The sequence below is a fragment of the Topomyia yanbarensis genome, chromosome 3, assembly GCF_030247195.1.
Source record: "Topomyia yanbarensis strain Yona2022 chromosome 3, ASM3024719v1, whole genome shotgun sequence".
Classification (NCBI taxonomy): domain Eukaryota; kingdom Metazoa; phylum Arthropoda; class Insecta; order Diptera; family Culicidae; genus Topomyia; species Topomyia yanbarensis.
In genome coordinates, this window is record NC_080672.1 from 421,118,523 (window position 1) to 421,140,347 (window position 21,825).

General features: G+C 41.3%; 3 protein-coding genes and 1 pseudogene across 7 annotated transcripts; 2 read left to right on the forward strand and 2 right to left on the reverse strand.

Moving 5' to 3' along the window:
• Positions 1-272: 272 nt before the first annotated feature.
• LOC131690622 (signal recognition particle 9 kDa protein) lies at positions 273-769 on the reverse strand. The gene has a single exon (XM_058976539.1). The coding sequence runs from the start codon at positions 620-622 to the stop codon at positions 389-391; it is 234 nt and encodes a 77-aa protein (XP_058832522.1). The 5' UTR covers positions 623-769; the 3' UTR covers positions 273-388.
• Positions 770-4,424: 3,655 nt separating this feature from the next.
• On the forward strand, positions 4,425-5,192 carry LOC131690737 (reticulon-1-A-like; annotated as a pseudogene).
• A 3,025-nt stretch (positions 5,193-8,217) lies between these two features.
• LOC131689059 (polyprenol reductase) lies at positions 8,218-9,936 on the forward strand. Of its 5 annotated transcripts, none has more exons than XM_058973828.1 (3): positions 8,218-8,335; positions 8,470-8,881; positions 8,941-9,936. In XM_058973828.1, the coding sequence occupies exons 2-3, from the start codon at positions 8,524-8,526 to the stop codon at positions 9,522-9,524; spliced, it is 942 nt and encodes a 313-aa protein (XP_058829811.1). In that variant the 5' UTR covers positions 8,218-8,335; positions 8,470-8,523; the 3' UTR covers positions 9,525-9,936. The 5 variants fall into 5 exon arrangements, with proteins under 5 accessions (XP_058829811.1, XP_058829812.1, XP_058829809.1 ...); XM_058973829.1 differs by having other exon boundaries at positions 8,224-8,372; XM_058973826.1 differs by having other exon boundaries at positions 8,224-8,349; positions 8,411-8,881.
• On the reverse strand, positions 9,894-21,820 carry LOC131689058 (sulfhydryl oxidase 1). The gene is made up of 2 exons (XM_058973824.1): positions 21,092-21,820; positions 9,894-11,727 (listed from the first exon to the last, which is right to left on the reverse strand). The coding sequence occupies exons 1-2, from the start codon at positions 21,552-21,554 to the stop codon at positions 10,199-10,201; spliced, it is 1,992 nt and encodes a 663-aa protein (XP_058829807.1). The 5' UTR covers positions 21,555-21,820; the 3' UTR covers positions 9,894-10,198.
• Positions 21,821-21,825: the final 5 nt, after the last annotated feature.

Consider the following 21,825-nt stretch of genomic DNA (forward strand, 5'->3'; position numbering starts at 1 on the left):
CGAGGAATAATGATCCTCCGTGACAAAATTTATATTCCGTGAGAAGGAATTTTTTCAATCATTCCAGCATTTTTATTGGTAATGAAGTGGCTTACATGCTTACCCACCGCGACTTATTACAACCAAAAGGACTCTTACTCAAAGATGAGTTAAATAGTTCACCACGAGGTTTGATTGAAATGGGTTCGGTCCAGATTCGTGTCCTTAATATTGCTCAGTTCATTTGATCAACCACTATAATATTCAAGTAAATGAAACAGTCAAAATGCAAATTGAATTCAGCACTCTCATTTTATTTATAATATATGAAAAATTACCCTACACAATACATACATCATACAGCCTAAATTCTCCCAGGCATAAAAAACATCACGGCGATCCCCCTAATTTACTCCTTAGATGCCATCAGCCACATCAGATTGCCGGTGAATTTCTCTATTCTTTTAAGATCCGATAGCACTTCGGTTTTGAACTGAACACATTTCGCGTTATCAGTCAGCTTCAGCACGACCGCGTTCCGTTTGTGGGTGTATTTCATCGTGAACCGACACTGGCACGGGTTGGCGATGTACATGTTTTCGGCAGCGATCTCGAAATCTTCCCACGATTTGGCAAAAACCATTTCGGCTGAAAATACCTGCTGGTTTCCGGTAAATGCAGTTATGAATTTATCAGCAGCTGTTTGACTATATTTTGCACAGCTCTGATAAACTCGGATGCTGCTGGTAAATATTCGACAGACAGATTTGGAAACGTCAGCAGGGCAGGCAGTGCGATGCGGTGAGTTGTCAGATATCAGTGCACTAATACCATTGCAGTAGTAGTGGTATCAGCTTGCATGGTCGAATTTCCACTATAACGAATATCTTTAGAATAAGGGGATGATGGCGTGAGATTTTTTTTATTATTTCGATTATAGAGGTTTTAACCTTAAGGTCATTTGCCTTCGTTAAATTTATTTGGCTGGGTTGGCTGCCTAGTTAAAAACCATTTGTCACTTGGAACAAATTAAATTGCCATTGAAATTCTTCTGAAGATGAAAACCAAACAGATCATTCTTGGAATGCATGATGGAGAGGGACAGATGGAGAGAAAGATTGATTGATGGAATAAATCCGCATAAATGTGTACCATGTGTGAACCATTTTATTTATTAAACGTCAAAATTATTTCCAATATGGTTCGTTCAACGATAGAATAACCATTGCCTGGTATAATATCGATCATAATTGTTTATCCATACGCGACCACACAGAAAAAAAAATATTGGTAAAAGTAAGAGTGTTCCGCTCTTAGCAAAAAACAACCAACGCCAACTATTAGGTTGAAAGTAAAACTTTTAAATTAATCAAGAATAATAATCAAAGTAAAAGTTTTCCTTTTAAGCAAATGAAGAATAGTACTTAAAACAAAAGTTTTATTTTTAAACTAAGAGTATGCGTTGGTTGTTTTTTGCTAAGAGTGAAAAACTCTTATTTTTACCAACATTTTTTTCTGTGTGCATGGAAATAACGGTCACCATACTAGAACATGCCTTTTTTCATATGCATTTTGACAACATAACTTATAAGAACCATACAATTTATGATGACATACAAATTTAAGGTCTAGCAATGCCTGAAATATGATGGAGAAAAAAATCCCTTCAATGTAGTATACAATTCTTCAAAATGGGACACACGAAAGATATTGAAAATGGTAACTAAAATTAGTATAGACGTATCTAGCTAGGTTGGTATGGCGCCGCTCTGACGTTTAAATTGAGAGGCAAACAAAACATACACGACGAATTGAGGCAAACAAAGCACTTCTAGGCTTGAAGAAAGGTCTCAGCGAGCGTATTTTAACCCTTAAAGGCGCAAACCAATTTTTTTCAAATTCTCTGAAAATTGTCTCACGGTTTTAATACGTTGATACGATAATTTTGAGATGGTTTTTACAATGTTGTTTTAAAACAACATTGCGCATTTAATGGTTAAACGTCAGATATCCCAATGGCAGTTTAATACTTGAATTGCTGAATATATTCGAATAAGCGTACAACACTGTCAGATGCAAGAAATAGATTTGACCACGTTACACGCATTCATATATAACTTTCCCTACTCAGTAATCTCTAGCTAATTGAATATCGCTAAAAAGTGTGACTACATATTAGTCGAAATAAAAAAGGAAAAAAGAAAAAGGGACTGATGGGAATCCATCGGCAGCGTTGGGTAGTCGCTGTAGGCAAAGCCACCACCTTACACACAGTAGCAAACTCGCTACCACTGCAAGAGCAATGGCAATTGTCTAATAAAAATCTACCCCGACATTCGGCATTTCATTGATGCTAATCGTCGACAGGTTTACAGTGGTGATCTTACGTGGCTTCTCTTTTGTCGGTTCTCACGGTAAAGCGGGACAGTTATGTCTTTGCCAGGAGACATGTTGATATACTTGGGCGATTCGTAGTTATGCTGCCTAAGCTCGACTCCTGTCAGCAGAAGACAAGATTAGTCGTAAGATTTTAAACCTGGTTCTAGTGACCCTGCCACTTCTAGTTTTCCGATTTGTATATTTCACATCCTTGCTCTCATTTGAGTACTATGGCTCTAAATTTCCATAACTTTCCCTACTCTCTAGCTAATTGAATGTCATTAAAAAGAAAAAAAAATGGAACTTTCGGTTAACGAAGTTCACTTGATTCCAGATCTATCAGTAAATTTGTTTTCTGTGAACCAAATTGTTAAAAAAGGATACACAATTATCTTTACAACCACTGGATGCTATGTAATTAAGCGGAATGATGATATTGCCACAGGTGAAAATAATCTCTTCAAACTTGAACAACGGCCACAAGGTGCCAAGATCGGATTAGCTTATTCGTCCGCAGTCGACTTGGAGGTTTAGCATCAACGACTAGGTCACTCGAACCAAAACACGCGTGCTCGAAGCGGTCCTATATTTGCCGACCTATGCAAGTGAACTCCAACAGTGGAAGCAGATTCTACAGTGTCTTCGTGGACGACCGATCGTGAAAAGTGTGGGTGTATTTCTTAAAAACAAAAGCGGAACCAGAAGTTTTGAGAGTTTTCAGATGGGGTTTTCGATTGATTGACACCGGTGTAGTGGAGTGCACTGAAACTGCACAGTTTTTGCACTTTCTAGCAGAAGTGCAGAAAACTGGGTATGTTCCATTGACACTTCTGCTAGAAAGCGCAAAACCAGTGCAATCCACTACACCGCTGTCAATCAATCGAAAATCCCAAGAGTTTCACGCACTGGTGGAACGTCAATCTGGTCGCAAAGTGAAAGTGATACGAAGCGACAATGGGAGAGAATTCGTGAATAATGGCTAGGAGAATTTTCGGAAACAGTATGGTATCTCTCATCAAACGACAAATCCGTATACACTAGAACAGAACGGTATAACAGAGCGTGCGAATCGTTCCATAGTTTGATGTCCATTGTATGGAGCAAGTCTACAAAAAAGTTTCTGTACAGAAGCCGTAAACACCTTAGTATACTTATTAATTCACTGACCCACGCGAGGGCATGGATCCACACCAGAGGAAGTTTGGACAAGTATAAGCCAGATTTGTCCCATTTATGAATCTTTGGCACAAATGCGATGGTCCAAATAGCAAAAAAGAAGCGAAGGAAACTAGACTAACTCGGGAGGACTCAACAAACTGGAAGAAGACTATATTTGACGAGTACGAGGCGCTCCTAGCAAACAACACTTGGACATTGACTGAATTACCAAACGGAAGGAAAGTTATTAAGTGTAAGTGGATTTTTAAGACCAAGAACGACGTGAATGGCAACGTAGTTTGGTACAAAGCGCGTCTAGTTGTGAAAGGCTATTCGCAGCGAAAGGGGGTAAAGTACGACGAAACATACTTGTCGTGACCGGACCTGTCTATACCCAACTTGTGTCCGTTCTCGTCAACTTTCTTCCAAAAACTGAAACTTGATTGTCTGTCACAACTACTCGTTTGAAATCGTTTATTGCATTTGGTTTCATCGCATCAAGACAAATACAGTATATAGGCAAATACAAATATGTTAATACGGAATACTCTAACGATTTTTCAAGGACACATTTTATAACCTAGGTACACCGATAAAGGTACACTGTCAGAATGACAGCATACTTTGATGAAATATTGTCAAACTAACAACACATCTTTTGGTTTGTTGTTATGTTTGAAAATTTCGTATGCTACTCGTATGCCGAGGTTCGTTCAAGCACAACCGTATGCCGAGGTTCGTTCAAGCACAACCGCACAAAATCAAAAACTTCAAGAGCCATCCGGTGTCCCTGCTGCTGCTTCCGATAGTGTAGAAAAAGAAGATATATTCAGTGCCAGTCAGTCACAACAGAAAGGATCGTGGAGCCACAGTTCGAAGACTCGCTATCATCTGGTGTGGCTGCTTCTGCTGTTGTTGCTGATGCGGCTGTTGCTACTCTCGATCCCGCACCAGTTGCGGCCCCGCTGCCGGTTGTCACCCCAAAAGCAGTTACTCCAAAAGCGGTGACCCCGGTGAGACAACAATCGGAGGAAATGCCGAAACCGGTAGAAGCTTCTTGCAGTAAACCTGCTGAGCAGTGTATACATATGGAGAAATTTTTAAAGCAGTTTGGTTTGGATGCTTGGTTCAAGCCGGAGAAATTGCACCCGAAAGTGGAATCCCTGATCTACTGGCGTGATGTTAAGAAACCAGCAATCGTGTTCGGCAGTGGCCTAACAATCCTGCTCGCCATGTCGCTAATTTCGTTGATCAGCGTTTTCTCGTACGTTTTGCTGCTGATCCTGTTCGGAACCGTTTCGTTCCGAATCTACAAGAACGTGCTTCAGGCCGTACAAAAGACCTCCGACACCCGTTCAAAGAATACCTGGACTTTGATTGGACCTTATCGCCGTCTGTTCCTGGTGGAAGATGTAATCGATTCTATCAAGTTTGGCGTTGTTCTTTACTGCTTAACCTACGTCGGTGCCATTTTCAACGGAATGACGTGTCATCATTGCATTCGTTGCACTATTCACCTTGCCAAAGGTCTACGAAAATAACAAGCAGTCGATTGACGCTTACTTGGAACTGGTCAGAAGCAAAATTCTGGAAATCTCCGAAAAATTAAAAGTGGCCGTTCCTTTGGGAAAGAAAGCCGAATCCGATAAGGAGAAATAAGTTGATAGCTTGTAATTGTAAAAAACCCTTTTATTTTTTTAATTTATTTGACATAATAACTCTTAAACAATGGAAAAAGCTAATGCAACTAACCACAAAATAAGATGTGAAAAACACTTACGAAAATCGTATATTTTATTTTGAAATCAATTTGATGGAAATATATCCGTTTAAATACGAAGTCATAGTGAAGCATGGATTCTAGATTAACGACTACGTTCTTACTAAAGAAAACCATGTTGACGACGCGAAAAATAATAAATAGATGAAGAACAAAACTATTTCTTCTTTCCGTTTCAAAACAAAACTATTTCTCCTTTTCGTTTCATTTGATTTATTTCTGGATGAGATCGGCGAATTCACGCATTTCAGAAAAACAGGAAGCATATAGTCATTATATTAATCTTTCAACCAGTTAAAGGGAGATGAATTTAGCACTTAGTACCAAACAAATAGGATGAACATTCAGCAAAGCACACATATCCAACTAAGGATCGTTTTGTTGAAGAGTCACTAATAAAAGTAGCGAATCAAATTTAATTGTGTTTTTGATTTTGTTGAAATCTTCAGACAAGGGATTAATAGGTTTGTTCCAACGCACAGATGTTGCAGGCTTTTGAAAGCACGATTTTTTCGAAGGTTCAGCATGTGTTTAAGGTTGGACAGAGAATGGGCGAAAACGAAAAAAAGCAGTTTTTTTCAACACCGTGTGTTAGAAATAAATCAGCTTATGTAGAATGTTGTTACAATACTGCTGATTGATTTTTTTTTGAAAATCTAACACGCGGTATGGAAAAAACTGCTTTTTTCGCTTTCGAATTTCGCCCTTTCTCTGTTCAACCTTAATATAAATGAAATAAGTGGTGATTATATTTAGTACGCTTCTTTTATCAGCCCACTCCTGCGTCTCTGCGGCGCTATTCTCACAGTATTTTGATATTCTCCATCGGGTCCTGCGTTATGATAAAGTTATTCTCGTCGTCGTATCCATCGATGAACGACGCGTTGATGTAGGTGCAATTGTCATGACCAGGAATCGGCGCCATTATTATCCGATTCTTGTCGTAAGGAGCACAAGTGTCGGAACGGTTTTTCGGCTTATTGTCCTCATTTCCACCAATGGCAGTCGTCCTTCGAGTATCCTCTTGGAAGGTTTTGATTCACTGAAAAGATCAAATATCCCCGGTCAAATATTTCACCTTGGCGAAGGAAATATTTCACCACCTACCTGGTATTGTGCTTCCAACTTGCAAATATCCGGATTATCCGCTGATGGCTGTTTCAGACTAATGATTTTTAATCAATTTCTGTGTCTCCAAAGTACGCTAATTCAGTGAGGGCTCGATATAAAAATATGTATTGTTTCTGCGCGAGTGGAGAAAGTTTAATTCAGTGACCATTTTTGTTCACTGTCAGATTAAAACTTCCCAATGACTGTACGAGAAAATTTCTTTGATATCACATATCACAAATTGTGTTGAAAATGGACACTTGACCCTCCTCGTTCAGCTGCTGCGTTAGGGTATTATTTTTATCGTTTGAATAGGGCTCTTTGTGGTCTAAAACAGTCCAGCCGCGCTTGGAACGCAAAGTTATAAATGCAGATTTGAAACGTGTCTGTTCATAACCTTCGAAGTTCCTATTCATTGTCTGTAATGACGAAGTGCTTATGAATAAGATCGAGGTGAGTTGACAAGTTCCGTATGAAGGACTTGGGATCAATCAGCAGCTGCCTGGGAGCTCGTATCACTCAATGCCCACCAGGTTTAATATACAGGATGCCAAACCGGTTTCAACTCCATCGAACCCATGTATAAAGCTAGCTAAATATATGACTCCACAGACGTCGAAAGAGGACGAAAAAATGAAACGAGTTCCGTACTAGGAGGCTGTTGGAAGTTTATTGTATATAGCTAATTGTTTCAGACCAGATATTATGTATACCAGTCAACCAATTAAGCCGTTACAACTCAGACGCTGGAACCAATAACTGGGAAGCAGTCAAACATTTGTTTCGTTATCTACGAGGAACGTCTGTAATGAAGTTGTAACGCAAGAAACAAGGAGATATTGAGCTTATAGGATACACCAACGCAAGCTGGGCTTCTGATTTGAACGATCGTACACACAGAAAAAAAATATTGGTAAATGTAAGAGTGTTCCGCTCTTAGCAAAAAGCAACCAACGCCAACTATTAGGTTGAAAGTAAAACTTTTAAATTAATCAAGAATAATAATCAAAGTAAAAGTTTTCCTTTTAAGCAAATGAAGAATAGTACTCAAAATAAAAGTTTTAATTTTAATCTAGGACTATACGTTGGTAGTTTTTTTGCTAAGAGTGAAAAACTCTTACTTTTACCAACATTTTTTTCTGTGTGTAAGTCAACGAGCGGCTTCATCTTCATGCTACAAGGGGGTGCGGTTGCCTGGTGCTGCAAGCGACGACCAACTGTTGCGCTGTCCTCATGTGAAACCGAGCATGTGGCGCCACTGTTCAGGAAGCTTCGTGGTGGCACAGATTGTTGGCACAATTTGGATAGGAGAAACCGATCGAAATGCGCTGCGATAACCAAAGCATCGCCACCAATGGCGGTTACACACTACGAATGAAGCATATTGATATACGCACCACCATTACACCACGAGACGCTCTCGAACAAAACATCATCCAGTTGATTTATATTAACACCTGCGCTAGATTAGTCCTGTCACTACGTTCGTGTCGGAATCTGATGAGACGAAATCGATAAGCAAACACTATAATTAATTTAGTTATAGGTTTTGAGCCTTTAACGCGCAAATGTGGTTTAAAACAATGTTCTCCTCTGTGAAGAAAAAAGAGTTTTTACCTAAATTTTTCTCTACTAAGGAAAAATATAGCATAGAACATTTTCCAAATAATTTTAAGTTTTCCATTGTATTATGGAGTAAAAAATTTCGCGCAGACGGTAGTGATTTGGTCACTACTCATTACTCATAGGAAAAATTGTTCAGGTTATTACCCCGTTTTGACTAGTTTTCTCTTGCTATGCTATCCGCTTGACACCTCTTTCTATCCTTGAAACACCGTTATCATGGTGTTTGTGGTAAATTTGTTATCATGAAAGCATTTCTTGGTCAGTGGTAAAACATCCAAGCAAACCAGCAGTATTAGGTAGGAGGTGAGTGACATCAGGTGTGTTGACCATGAGAATTTGAGTACGCAATTTTTTCTCACTTCAACCATTCATAAATAGGTCATTGATCACGGTTGTAAATTTCTCTTTCCCGTTTTTCACTGCTTTTCCGGAATCAGTTTGGAGTGATGTGGCAAAGCTGAGACCGTTACACTGAACATCACAAGGTTACGATGTTGGCCAATCTGCTGGATCTGCGGTCGATCAATTTGATTAATTTCCTGTTCGTTCAACTTATCGTAGTGATTGTAGTGCTGGGATGTCTGATTGCCACGATCGAGAAATATCTGCCCACGGCAATTAGTCAAACGTTCCGCTATGGAAAACACGCACACAAGGGACCCGGTGATCGGTTTGTCACACTGTTGGAAGTACCGAAGTCCTGGTTCAAACATTTCTACATTTTTGCCGCAGTCTGGTCGGCAGCTGCTTTCTACTTCATGGGCAATGCCTACTTTACGGGTAGAGTGACGCCGGGTTACGTGATAGATTTCTTGGACATAATGGCCACGACTAAAAGAACCGTTCGAAGTAAGTGTCCTTTGTGGTTAACATTTATTTAACACTTAAATTTCTTCGTACCATTTTAGCAACTCCCACGGAAACTATGGTGGCCATTATGCTCATCACGATGCAATGCTGGCGAAGATTTTATGAAACTTGGTTTGTGCAGGTCTTTTCCAACAAGTTGAGGATGCATTTATCGGCGTATCTGGTGGGGTACATTCATTACTTCAGTACGATAGTGGTAATTCTATCGCAGGCGGAAGGATTCGTTCGAACAGACGGTTCATTGCTTCCCTATCGGTTCGAGCTTTCCCCGCGAATCGCTCTTTGGGTAGCGATCTTTTTCTACGCCTGGCAGTACCAATTTCAGTCTAATCTAATTCTTGCTAACCTGCGCAAGGATCCTTCCGGACAGGTTGTCAACCAGAAACATTCCATTCCACGGGGCGGTTACTTTGAACTGGTTTCCTCACCGCACATGTTCTTCGAGATCGTCATGTACGTGGCGCTGTATGCGATCATAGCCCGCAACACGTCGGCCGTCTACGTGCTCGCGTGGGTGCTCTCGAATCAGGTGATGAATGCCTGGTTGACGCACCAGTGGTATCGGGAGAACTTCAAGGATTACCCAGCGACGAGACGTGCCGTTTTTCCGTACGTGCTGTGAAAGAAGCGAATCGCAGCAATTGGAGGTAAGCGTGACAGTAAATTACTAAGCAAATAGTTGTCATTACTTTCGCATATATCACCAACTTTTGTTTGCGGTCAACTTTCGACGAACGGTTGAACAACTGCGCAATTTGTTGGGGAAACAGACTTTCAATCATTTCTTCGTTTCTATCGATAACCCTTCATTATAGAACATTTTTGATGGGAAGAAGTCTAGCACGAAAGAAAAACAAATCCCTTTTTGAGTAAGAGTATCGAATAATTAAAAAGCATTTGGCCAATCGTTAGTTAATCTATCATAACTGTAAACGACATACTCGTATCAAGGAACGTGATAGAATATAATAGCTCAAATAAAACCACGATCTGTCTTCCGCTACTGTTGGAATGTTGGCGTTTCAATAAATCAATTTTATTTGTTTTTATTAGATCACAAAAATGCTCATGTCGTTCCAGCGTTTAGAACTTCTCTTAGCTAAATAGACTGAAAGAAATTGTCACTAGACACATGGGAAAAGAGTAGTTCCTCCTCAGGCTAACAATTTACGATTTTCCTGATAAAAGGGAAACTTTTCTTTGTCTCACCTTGATGCTTACGTACTAAGATAGATGAATATACAGCTTCAGGAAGAAAACAGACTTTTAGCTAACCGGTGGAAGGTCCGACTCTGTTTACACTTTTCCCAGTATATCGTGGGCGTACATCTTTTTCCGGTATCCTCTTTTGACCACCATCTTTACGGCGATCAACAGCATTACGATGCAAGCGACATACAACAGTGCACCCATTCGGATGTCCATTTCATTCAGGACATTTCCGAAGCTTCGGTTAGAGTGATAACTATCGGCTCCTCCGCCACCGGTACGTGCGAGCGGTTGGGGAAGCAGATTGGCATCCCATAATCCCAGCTGGTTTCGGTTATTGTATGAGTATACCCGCTTCAAGAACGTCGAAACTTCCAGTAAGTTCCATTCATTTGCGTCATCCAAGGTGTACTGTCGATGGTTGTGGTGGTTGGTGAGCTTCTGTTTCCGACATTCGGGACACATCTCTATGGAAGGGTATTGGATTTTTGGATGATCCCGGTCTTCGGTTGCGTCTCCCGATAGTCGTCGGTTGACTTCATTGTGGCTGGACCAAAGCCACAGAATAGCATCGTCTTTGCTGGTCACATTCCAAATCTTATTGCGGGCTGCCATCTGTTGGAAGTGTGTAGAACAATCGGAACATCCAAAGAAATACTTTATGTACCCGTGCATTGCTTGTAGTATTTCCAACGGGTCCGTGGATATTTCCGATTCGGCCGCTTGAACAGTCATATAATGGAAGAGAGTCCACAAACCACAAGGATATCGCCGTAGTCCATCTTTCGTGCTAGAGCAACCCATCCACCGATTCGAAGCAAAAACTGGGCTACGATTCTGTTCAAGTTTCTTGATCTGGTTGGAATAGTCTTCGGCCCCAATTTCACTCTCTGCGTTCAACACATACTGTCGGACTTCCTTCAAAAACTTCATCCCATTCTCATTGAATGGAAAGTACCGTACAAGAACATTCATAAACCTCTGCAAAGCAAGTAATCGTTCCCCATCGATCTTCTTAAATCGAGTCACTTCGTGAAACAAGGCAAATTTTATAGCTTCCTCCAGATCCGCTTGGTAAACAATTGCCGGTCCCAGTTCCTTCATTTTGACTCGCAATGCTTCCTCCTGTTTTTTCTCCATAATATCAGAAATATTCTCCTCGGTGGTGGAATCTTTGTTGTTTGGTTTGGTCGCCACTTCCGTCACGCGGATGTGATGCTCACTAAGATGCTTACGAATTGCTGACGTAACCTTCGCCCTACTAAACTCGTCCACCGGTAGTTTTATCTCGCTCATACTATCGCCTACAATAACCTTCAGTCCACTGGGTTCGGACGTTTCTTTGGTACGTTTTACCACGGCTAGCGGGGCATCCAGAAGATCTAGCATCACCTGACTGCCCACCGTTGTCCCGTTGATTTCATTCTCGTTGATTAGGTAGGCGTACTTGGGAGGATCCGGTCTGGCCTCGGTTGGATTGAATAGTTGTTCCCTTGGCGCATCACTTTCCAGGGGGGTGAAATCGGGCCAGCCTGCTGGTTTTTGTGTTACGTTTTGCATGTGCTCGATCAGTGCGTTGATGACTTCGGCTTCCGCGTGAGCTGTCACCGGTTCGCCTGAAAGTTGAGAAAATATTGTGCGTTAGTAATTTATTATTTATGTGTATTGTAACAAAGTCATATACCGAATAGACCCCACAACTACCTCGTGTCGCCAGTTTTGGATATACAAGGAAGCCGACTGGAAAAGTTCGTGGAAAATTTGCTGACTCGGACCCACATCAGGAGTACTCCCCCGACAAATTAACGGACATAATCAGTCGCTCCGCGGAATCATGCATCTCCAGGACGAGCGGAAATCCACTCCCCGAAGAGCACTACATTGGTGGTGCTTCGAAGTATCTAAGGCTATTAAGGATCGCCGCGGACCTCTGCGGCTTCTTCGTCGATCAACCGCAAACAACCATCTTCGGGAGGCGAGGTTCAACGACTTCCGCAAACTGAGATACTGATACCAGGCGTCAGTATCGGCAACCGCTTCACTCCCGTCGAAATTTCTGAAGCACAGAACAACCCTGGAAGCCACCTCCGTCTCATTCTTGCTAAGCCCCAACCCAGACAGGAACCAACCCTTCTCTGGAAGGGAATTGAGCGATACTCTCAATCCGGGACGAGGGAAAGTTATCGGTATCGACAACATCGGCTACCCACTACTCAAGGACTTTCGGTCCCAACGCAAAAAAGCACTACTTAACCTTTCGGAAGTCGCTGCTCTGAAAATCTAGCGAAATCGTCTTAGCGCAGCAGTGGCTGCTCGTTCAGTGGGCAATTCGCGCGACTTCCGGAGGGTTAATAGCTATAGCTAAATATGGGAGGCAGAGCCTCTCCCAGAACCCAGGCGAAACACGTTAGTGAATCTCGTTCGAAAAAACTCAAGGTCATAGATAGCCGTCAATACGCCTTCCGCAAGGGAATGGAGACTTGAATATACCTCGGAATGATAGGCAATGCTCTTAGTCAGGTAATAGAGATAGGGTTTCATACGGATATAGGAGCACTTGACATAGACACGGCATATAACACCATTTGGCTCTTCTTCAGAAGCCGTGAAAAAAAACCCAAAAACTTTGGTTTGAATTCCTCAGCTCAGTTAGTATATTGTAAAGACCAGCCAACTCCAAGAGCTGCAGTTTTGCTAAACTGACCAAAAAAAATCTCTCCAATTACAGAATTCATTGTTCGTAGTGAGCAGCTGCACCAAATAATCCGCCGTATTATTCTAAGAGTATGAGCGGACGGAGAATTGTCTGCTGGTTGGCTGGATGGACTCATTTGCCCCATCTACAAGCAAGGGCACATACTGGAGTGCGCTAATTACAGGGGGATATCTCTTCTGAACTCGGCGTACAAAATACTGTCGCGTATCCTGTTTAGCAGACTGAGACTGCTTGAGGAGTCCTTCGTCGGCGAGTACAAGGTTGGTTTTCGTGAGGGCGGATCAACGACGGATCAGATGTTCACCCTGTGGATGATCCTAGATAAATTCCGGGAGTACACTTTGCACGGTTTTCCGGCAAAACTGATTAGACTTGTACGTGCGACGTTGGATGGTTCAAAATAAAGTATTCGGATTGCAGATGAGATCTCAACCTCATTTGTGTGGCGCAGAATCATGAATCATGAGTTATACCAAGTACACAAAACTATGGATATTGTTAAACAGATGAAATACGGCAGACTGCAATGGGCTGGTCATGTCATGTGGTACGAATGTCCGAAGAAAGAATTACGAAAACAATATTTAGCAGGGAGCCAGGAAGAGGACGCCGACTTCGTGGGAGGCCACGAACACGTTGGCTATACGCAGTAGAAGAGGACCTGAGATCCCTGAACGTGCGGGGGAGCTGCAGAAACATTAACAAGCCCTTTATCATTGGATGTGATTCCCATGCAAATCACAGAGTATGGAAGAGTACGGATAAAAATACCAGAGGTGAGTACCTACTAAAATTGAAAGTAGTTAGAAGTGAAACACTGGACCTCACGTTATGCAGTGCTCAAATAACGGAAAAGATAAAGAGTTGGCACGTTTCTGACGAATCTAGTCTATCAAAACCAAATTGGTGTGTAATTCGGTCACACCTGGAACAGTCGAAAAAAAAAAATGGGGAGCAAGATCCAATCTCCAGCAGATCTGGATAATGCGACAAACGACCTACAAAAGAAGATCATAACTGCCTATAATGACAGTTCCCTCTTGTGACGAGGTCTGTATGTCGTGATGTTCCTTAGTGGAACGAAAATCCAGAAACACTTAGGAAGGAAGCTAGGTGCCTGTTCAATAACGCGAAGATTACTGCTCTTACCAAATACAACGCTGAGTTGAGAAAGGCTAAAAAAATTATCAATGCGCGAGTCTTGTGAAAACATCGTAAACTTCCCAGAGGCAATTCGCCTTCCAGAAGCCAAATGGCCTAGGGCAAGCGAAAAAGTCGAAGGTTTTCTCACAATTGACAATAGTGAAATGTTGGATTTTCTAATGAACACTTTTGTAGGTCAGTCGCGAAAGACGACAATTTGGCAGGTCAGGATTGTGATGGATTCCGTCTGAACACGACTTGTGAGGACAGATTTTCACACAATTTCTAATTAAATGGGCTACCAACAACTAAGAACTCTACGAATTCTCCGGCCATGATAACATTCTTCCAATATTTCTACAAAAGTCGGTAGACAATTTTTCCCGATCTACTAAACATCCTAAGATTCAGTCCTAATTTTGGGGACCCACCTATAAGCTGGAGAGAAGTGAAGGTAATATTTATTCCAAAACAGACAAAAAAGACTTGACGCTACCCAAGGCCTTTAGACCTATTAGTTTGACATCAACACTTCTGAAAATGATAGAAAAACTGCTGAACTATTCGAACGGAGCACTTATCGAAAATTCCGCTAAACAAGTACCAGTTTGCATATCAAAAGGACAAATCTACGGAAACAGCCCTACATAGTACATACCTTAGTGACACTTATGGAGAAAACCCTCGATTTCAAGAAAATAGCAATTTGCTCGATAGGGGCTCAAAAGTCGAGAAACCACAGCCACGTTGGGAGACACGAAAGCAAGTTGACTAAGTAGAGGCTGTCACAGGGAGGTGTGCTATCACTCCTGATCTGGTCACTAATGATGGACGATCTTCTCAATGATCTGACTGAAATGGGCTTCGAGATTGTGAAGATGAAAGTGTCCTAATTGTGATGGGAAACATGAATCGGCATTAAGCGATCGGATTCATTTATCCCTGAACTTCACCGATGACCTGGTGTTCCAAAGATTGACTCAACGTGAACCCTGCAAAAACGGTCATTGTACCGTTTTTCAATAGGAAAAACCTGTAGTTGTTTCCCCCAACTCTCAGATTAACTACGCAGAAGTGAAACATCTAGGTGTTATCCTATACAAAAAAACTGAATTGGAGCTCACACCTGACATGCGCTGTTAATAAAGCAACTACAGCACTGTTGGCGTGCAGTAAACTCTTCGGGAAAACGTAGAATCTCAAACCGAGGTTGGCTTACTGGTCCTACACGATCATCGCCAGAAAACGATTAACTGATTTCTTCCTTGTATGGCGGCCCAAGGTTAAACAAGTCCGTTCAGACTAAACTAACCTTACCTCAGAGGCTAGACTGCCTCTATCACAGGTACTATGAAATCAACGCCCATTACAGCTATGAAAACCATGCTTCATCTACGTTCATTACACAAACATGTTATGGGAGAGGTTAGACTTGGCTCTCTGAGAGTGCTAAAGGGTTAGTGGTTTGATGGGGGTTTAAATGGACACCTGAGTATAATAAAGCAACTCAAACTAAACCCTGTCTTCACGACAGTTTAAGATGAAATGGATGCTAAATCGAACTTCGACATCTCATATGAAGTCCACACAGTGGCTCGTGAAATGTTAGGAGTCCCATACTACCTTATGGTACAATATCATTCTATACGAATGGTTCTAAAATGGGTGACCTGACTGGCTCGGGAGTCTACGGATCAAGAATTAAAGAAGCGATATCAATGCAATGCGAAGTGGCCGACGAATCAACCAGGCGTGATTCATCAAACATGTTTGCCAGAACATTTCTAGGCATATCTACCTGTGCCATCAAACTAGAACCTTGAGCTTGGGCAAGAGACCAACTAATAAATGACTGGCGTAACGTAATAGGCGCTCGACAAGTTAAGAAATTCAGTCATCCAGATACAATGAGAGCCAAAAAACTAATTGATCCGAAGCGAAAAGACTTACGTATAATCACAGGCCTATTTACGGGACATTGTCCTGCCAAGTATCATCAGGCAAAAAAATGGCAAAAGTCAAGATGACATTTGTCGATTCTGTAACTGCGAGCCCGAGAGCTCGTAACATATTCTCTCGCCATTGTGCAGTACTATTTCTTCGAAGGAAGCGATACTTTGGAAGGTACCTTCTAACACCTCGCGAGTTGTGGCATACCTGTTCCAAACGAATCCTCAGCTACATTCATAATAATGTACTATTAGTAATGTTTAGATGACACATCTGGGCAAACAAAGAACTCACTTCCAACTACATTGGATTCGAGCAATTTGTAACATGTAGAGAGAACAGGGGCAATCACAAAAGATAACCTGAATAGTGGTCGCAATTGCACAGTTTCCCCTGACAAAAAAGGTTCTTGTCTACCTACCGCTTACTTTCAACTATGTAAATCACCATATATGTATTCCACAAAACGCTGAAAAAAGAATTTGGTTCTTGTGCTCTTAAGTTGATTACATCATAGTTGATGATCAAAAGTCAGCGGAAAGGTAGAACGCCCCAAGGATCTTGCCTCAGTGCACTGTTATTCACTCCGTACAACAATAGCATGCCTATGGTTCTATGTAATGCATACAACCTATCTGCAAATCCGGCAACTCGGTTCTTGACGTACAAAGGATGATAAATACCACTACTCTAAATGCTGACTTCAGCGCGATCGAACCGTGGACAGTGACCAACATTCTCTCTCTTAACACAGGCCATAGTCTTCTGCAAATAAGAATGCTTCACACCGAAAAGCAGGGGAAATTATCCTCCACTGTCCAAAGTAGTTACCAATTAAGAACTAAAAATTTAAAAATTTACGGAACAAGTGAATATCGAAATGAGCAATGAAGATATATGCAGCAGCAGGAAAAGGTAAGAACAAACAGCAAACAAAAGCGGACGCAATCGGCTGGTTTGGTTATTTAGAATGGTTTCACACAATATGCGATTGACCAACGCATCGTACCAGAACTCAAATGTCCTCTGGTATTCCTTACCGCCATGTTACTTACAGCGCACTTTCTACGAGCTTCTGACAAAGCAAATTGACGGTCTATCTGCAGGGCTACTGAAGCTCCGAGAAGAAGCTGAAATCTCTCGTGCATGATGCATGAAATAGCTCAAACGTCTTCAAAACTATATTCAAGAAGCGGATCAAGCATACCAAAAACGCTCTGCGCAAAACAACTTTCTTTGGTAGACCATTTGGCTGCAATTTTTGACACTTCGCTAGTCTGTATAAAGTGTCTGTACACTAGACTACCCGTTCACTCTAAATGAAGATCCATCTATTCCTATTTTTTATATACGCTACCCTGCTCTCAGGCTTAAACATAGGTCTTCAAATCCGTGTTCATAAGAAACTTCATTCTACTACATGGTCAACAAGACTACACGTTGGTCAGCAACATCAACGAACTTATAAATCGTGCTTTTTCAGACCCTCTCCTGGGTTCGGCGGAAAATCAAAGCCATGTTTGAGAATTTTTTATGGAAAAATGAAGACATACTTACTTCTGCTTTTGATCTTTTATTCGTAATTTATCGAAAATTAGAAAATGATTTTTTTTTTTTCGAAAATTTAAAATGGCTTTAATTTTTTGCTAATTTCAAGGATAGGTCTTGTTCTATAGATCTAATTTCCTTGATTCAAAAAATGTTTGGAAGTATATACTTCTTGTCTGATTATATCTTACATCGGCATGAAAAATTATTCATAATTTTCAAACGAGGCTACAGTAAAAAAAGACAAATTTCACGTCTTTACCGTTCATAAAAAAAATTCTTTTTTTTCATAAATTTATTGAAATTAGGTATACTGCCCATAATCGTAAGTCAGTCCCATGTAGATAGGAGATCCCATAGAACATGGGAGTAACTTGCGATTATGGACAGTATAAGTCATAGGAAATTTTAGCTGTTTTAATAAACTTTAATAAATTCTATTCTGTTTATCGATAAATAACGAATAATTATCGATAAATAACGATAAATCAAAAGCAGAAGTTCGTATGTATTTCTGTTTTTCCACAAAAGATTCTCAAATATTGCTTGATTTTCCGCCGAATCCAGGAAAAGGTCCCCTTCAGCATTCGCTATACCCTGGACGAGATAGAGGTACTAAGACTTGCGGAAGTGTAGGAATTTACGTATGTAAGATTATCAAGGTAAAAATCATTCTGAAATCTTGCAATCCTAATCAACCAACGCTTAGTTTTTGCCCATTTGAGGTAAAATTGGAGAATTAGACACATGCATCGCAATTTTATAAAACCCACCCAGCTGTAACAAACTTTTCGCACAGCAATACCGAAAACTACTAGATCTAGTGGAATATAATTTCGACCGGGTCTTCTTAATTGGTGATTACAACATCAATGTCAGCGCGAATCATCCCACTTCAAACGTGGTTACGTGGTTGCTCTGCAACGAATATATACAGCATTCAATTTCACTGTACTGCCAACATAAGCTACGAGGATAACCGAACTCAGTTCTAACACGATTGATCCACTGCTAACCAATCACTCGCAGTTTATTAGAAAAATCCAAGATTCAGCGTTAATTCGATATTGGATCATGAAGCTGTGCATCTAATCGCCGACTCAGTTATACCCGAAGCACCACCTCGACGGATCAAAATACGAAATCGATCCCTTGAGGCTGCAAGCAGACTCAAACTAAGGACCTCCAACACATGTATCTAGAAGAGAACATAAACAACAAAATACGACTACTACACAAAGAACTTCGCTCTCTGCTAAAACAACATGCTCCCGAAAGGACAATATATGTACGATACAGACGCTCCCTGATAACGAGCGAATGGCAATGGCAGGACTATATCTTCAAGAAACGTAGAACCACCAACTTGATAAATACTGCGATAAAACGACCGATTCGCAGTTCAGCGGTGACATGCTGGCAAAACTATTGTGGAGCAATTTTAGCAGAGAGGGAATACACAACACCAAAACAAATTAATGTTATCGAAGAGTTTGACGCCGAACAACTAAACCAGTTCTTTGCTGAAGGTCATCTTACACTGTAACGCCGCTGCACCTATAAACCAACAACGAACAAAACTGAAAGAGGATTTTATGCCCACAAACACCGAAAAAGCCTGTAAGAAAACCCATCAAATCGATACCAAAGCCAAGAAAAACGGTGAAATACCGATCTCGTTTATAAAAATACTCTGTCCGTTTATTCTGCCGCTACTTGCGGGCCTCTTTAACGCGATCATCGAAGCTCAATCATTCCCCTCCCTCTGAAAAGAAGCATTGATATCACTCATACCTAACCCTGCTTCATCCAAGGATTTTGGACCTATCAACGTCATGCCCGCTGTATCTACGGTGTTTGAGAAGATTGCTCTGTCCCAAATAACCGAATACATCGAAGCAAGCGATCCTGCTCTTCTAGCCAAACATTAGTCTGGTTATCGGAAAGCATACATTACAACGACAACGTTAGTAATTAGTCATCCAAGATATTTTTAATAATTTCGATGATGATAGGTGCACAGGTATGGTCCTCGTCGATTTTTCTCTATCTTTTAACTGTGTCAGACACGAATTACCGAAGGCAAAGCTTAAGAGGGAATTCGGCTTCTTAAACTCTGCATGTGAGCTACTATCATCGTTCCTAGGATACTGAAAGATCGAACAACGCAAAGCTCGTTCCTCGTCGCGCTGCTTTTCTGGCTATACATAAACAGCCTGCCAAGTGTTATTAAATACAGGTGATACTTGCATGACGACCTTCAAGTATACGTCTCCGGTCATATAAATGAAGTTAACAGAATTGTTCAGCTGATTAACCATGCTGATTATCTGCAAGGAGAGTACTGTGGTGCCACAAGAAAATATCTGTTACTGTGGAGAATCTCTTGCACTATCTCGGGCTCATCATGGACTCCGACTTAAAATGGCGTGGCCAAGTTCCCGAAATCACGTGAAAGACCCACAATACTCTTCGTACATTCCGGTGATTTCATGGAGTAGTCTCCGTACAAACTCTTAAAAAAACCTAAAGGTGCTGTTTTCTACCCCTGGCTCTCAACTACACAAAACGAGCAACTACATCGCTGCTTGAAGTCGTTAAAATCGTTGATCCCCGGTCCATTATTTGATGTGTCTATATCTAGTCCAGATAGTGGGGGTGTGTCAACCCTTTGGCGTCGGTGTTTAGCCTCGTAACGGAAATAGGCCGACGGAAAATAAATAGAATATGAAGAACACCACCAGCAGCAGAAAAAAATAAATTGATTTACTGAGAAAATCAAACGAACAGAGCCTATTGTTGCTTTTAATATCATTTTAAAATTAGTGTACAAAGTGCTATACCCAATGATTTTATTTCAACCGGCTACATTGACAGGTGAAATTATTTTCACTTAACTGATTACAGGAACGTCGTAAAATTTTATTGAGGCATTCAATAATTAACGTGTAAATGACTTCTAATTAGAAAAGGGTTTGAAGGCTATTTTTCTGAACCTGACCTCGGTGCAGATTAGGCCCATTTTGGCTTAATTATTGAAGTAATCAGTATTTAAAACGAAAACCATAGTCGTTCCGCTCAGGAATGCATTTCAAATCAGTTAGCTGAGACGTGAAATCCGTAGAAATCGATTGCAAATAACGTCACTCCTGTAACCAAGCGTACGAGCAGAATACATTTTACGTGGCTCGCAGCCGGTTTGCTTACATTGCAAAACAATGACATGAGTGGTGCTATTTTCTGCCCAAATTTCGAAAAAATAGCAAATTTAATTTATTTCTTCTAAAATATAACATATCCGCTTCGAAGCAAAATATTTTATATAAAGTGCACCCGATGGTAATTAATAATAGCACAAAACTTGTTCGCTGAACACGAGCGTGAAAACACTTGTTCATTTGCTGTTATGATAACAAGATCCAAGCAGAAATCGAATACCGAATCAATATATCTAAACATCACGGATGTTTCAATTTCCACAACTTTCCCCCGGTTTACTTCTTGTAGCTCCTACTCAGTTCGATGTTGATAATTATCAGCTTCGTTAATTGACGAAGAGAGTGCAAAAACTGATTACGTGTAACCTATCAGAAACCTTTAGGTGTTTCCCAGTAGCAACTTACCGATCTTCTGAGCTCCGTCCTCGTAATAAGGTGCGAAGAACCGGATCGTTGGATAGGCCATCACTTCGAACTCTCGACATATGGCATTATTCTCGTCCCGGGAGCAATCCAGCGCCGTAACCTTGACCAGCTTCTGCCAGCCGAGAATATCGCTAGCCAGCTGTTTCCATATGGGTGCATACCGGCGACAGAAACCGCAGTACGAATTGTAAAACTCCACCAGCGAGGCATGGGGCTGTCCGAATACCTTTTCCTTCAGGTTACCTGCATTAAGCGAAATAACGGAGTCATTCTGGTCGTAAAGTCCGGCATTTTCGTCGTTGCTATCCTTGGCTTGACGCTTGAACAGATGCTGCTCGTACAGGCTTAGTGGACCGTTGCGGAGTCCTGCTCCGTCGATTCCTGCCAGTTGCTGCGATAGGCAGGTCACTACCACGGCTAGTATTATCACAAATTTTGACATCTCCTACACTGGAACCCACCAGCACTACTGACCCATCGGATCCCAACGAAGGTCAAATTTATTTACTACAATCGGAACGATTATCTTATTGACGGTAATTTGGTTGCCACACACTGCAACGGTGAGTGAACGATTTTACATCCAAACGATTAAAGAAGCCTGGCAAATGTTTTCTTTGATTGCTGCTTTACTGAGACCGACTGACGTACGCTGAACTTGAACCGACTGCATGTACCCGCACATAGAAACGGTATATGACCAACTGCTGCTG